This window comes from Frankliniella occidentalis, unplaced genomic scaffold (genome assembly GCF_000697945.3).
Source record: "Frankliniella occidentalis isolate FOCC.00 unplaced genomic scaffold, Focc_3.1 Scaffold599, whole genome shotgun sequence".
NCBI classification, from domain to species: Eukaryota; Metazoa; Arthropoda; class Insecta; order Thysanoptera; family Thripidae; genus Frankliniella; species Frankliniella occidentalis.
This window is the reverse complement of record NW_026267715.1, coordinates 30337-30891: the sequence shown is the minus strand read 5'-3', so window position 1 is coordinate 30891 and position 555 is coordinate 30337. Positions and strand designations below refer to the sequence as shown.

At 50.3% G+C, this 555-nt stretch overlaps 1 protein-coding gene across 1 annotated transcript in view; it reads left to right on the top strand.

Moving 5' to 3' along the window:
• LOC127751600 (NFX1-type zinc finger-containing protein 1-like) overlaps positions 1 to 164 on the top strand; it is a 13649-nt gene extending 13485 nt beyond the window's left edge. Inside the window, exon 2 of the mRNA XM_052275379.1 lies at positions 17 to 164. Within this exon, the coding sequence (XP_052131339.1) occupies positions 17 to 149 (133 nt within the window). The 3' untranslated portion in view covers positions 150 to 164. The remainder of the gene's footprint in view (positions 1 to 16) is intronic.
• The last annotated feature ends 391 nt before the right edge of the window (positions 165 to 555 follow it).

Genomic DNA, 555 nt, shown 5'->3' with positions numbered 1-555 from the left:
TTCATTTTAATTTCAGAGTCGGAGGGGGCTGCAAGGACGAGAGGCTTAATGAGTTTTTGATCCACAATTTGCGCCGCACCGTCAATACTCCAAGAGAGCTGCTCCATAGAATTCGGGAGCAGAAAAGCAAAAAGATGAAGGTAGGCTGACTTAATGAGGCCTAAGCGGCAGCGCTGCTTTCAGCCTCGGCCGCTAGGGCGCAGCACGCTCCGAGTCCACTATGAGAAATCGTGAGCTCAAAATAGGTGTTTGGGTTAGATTTAGCAACAACATCAAGTCGTATTATCACTTGAAAAGGGAACATGTTTAAGTTATTGTCGGTTTCAAACGTGTTTGGGCCATCAAATAGGCGCACCTGACCGGTTTATTTTTCATAGTGGACTCAGACCGTGCTGCACCCTAGCGGCCGGAGCTGGAAGCAGCGCCGACGCTCAGGCCTCCTTTTATAGAGCACAGACCGACAGTCTCTTCTAAAATACAGGGTGGCCACTCTGTCCTGTAGTTTTGAAAAGGTAGACTAGCCCGCTCACAGACGGAGCGGGGAGGTGGGAGAGG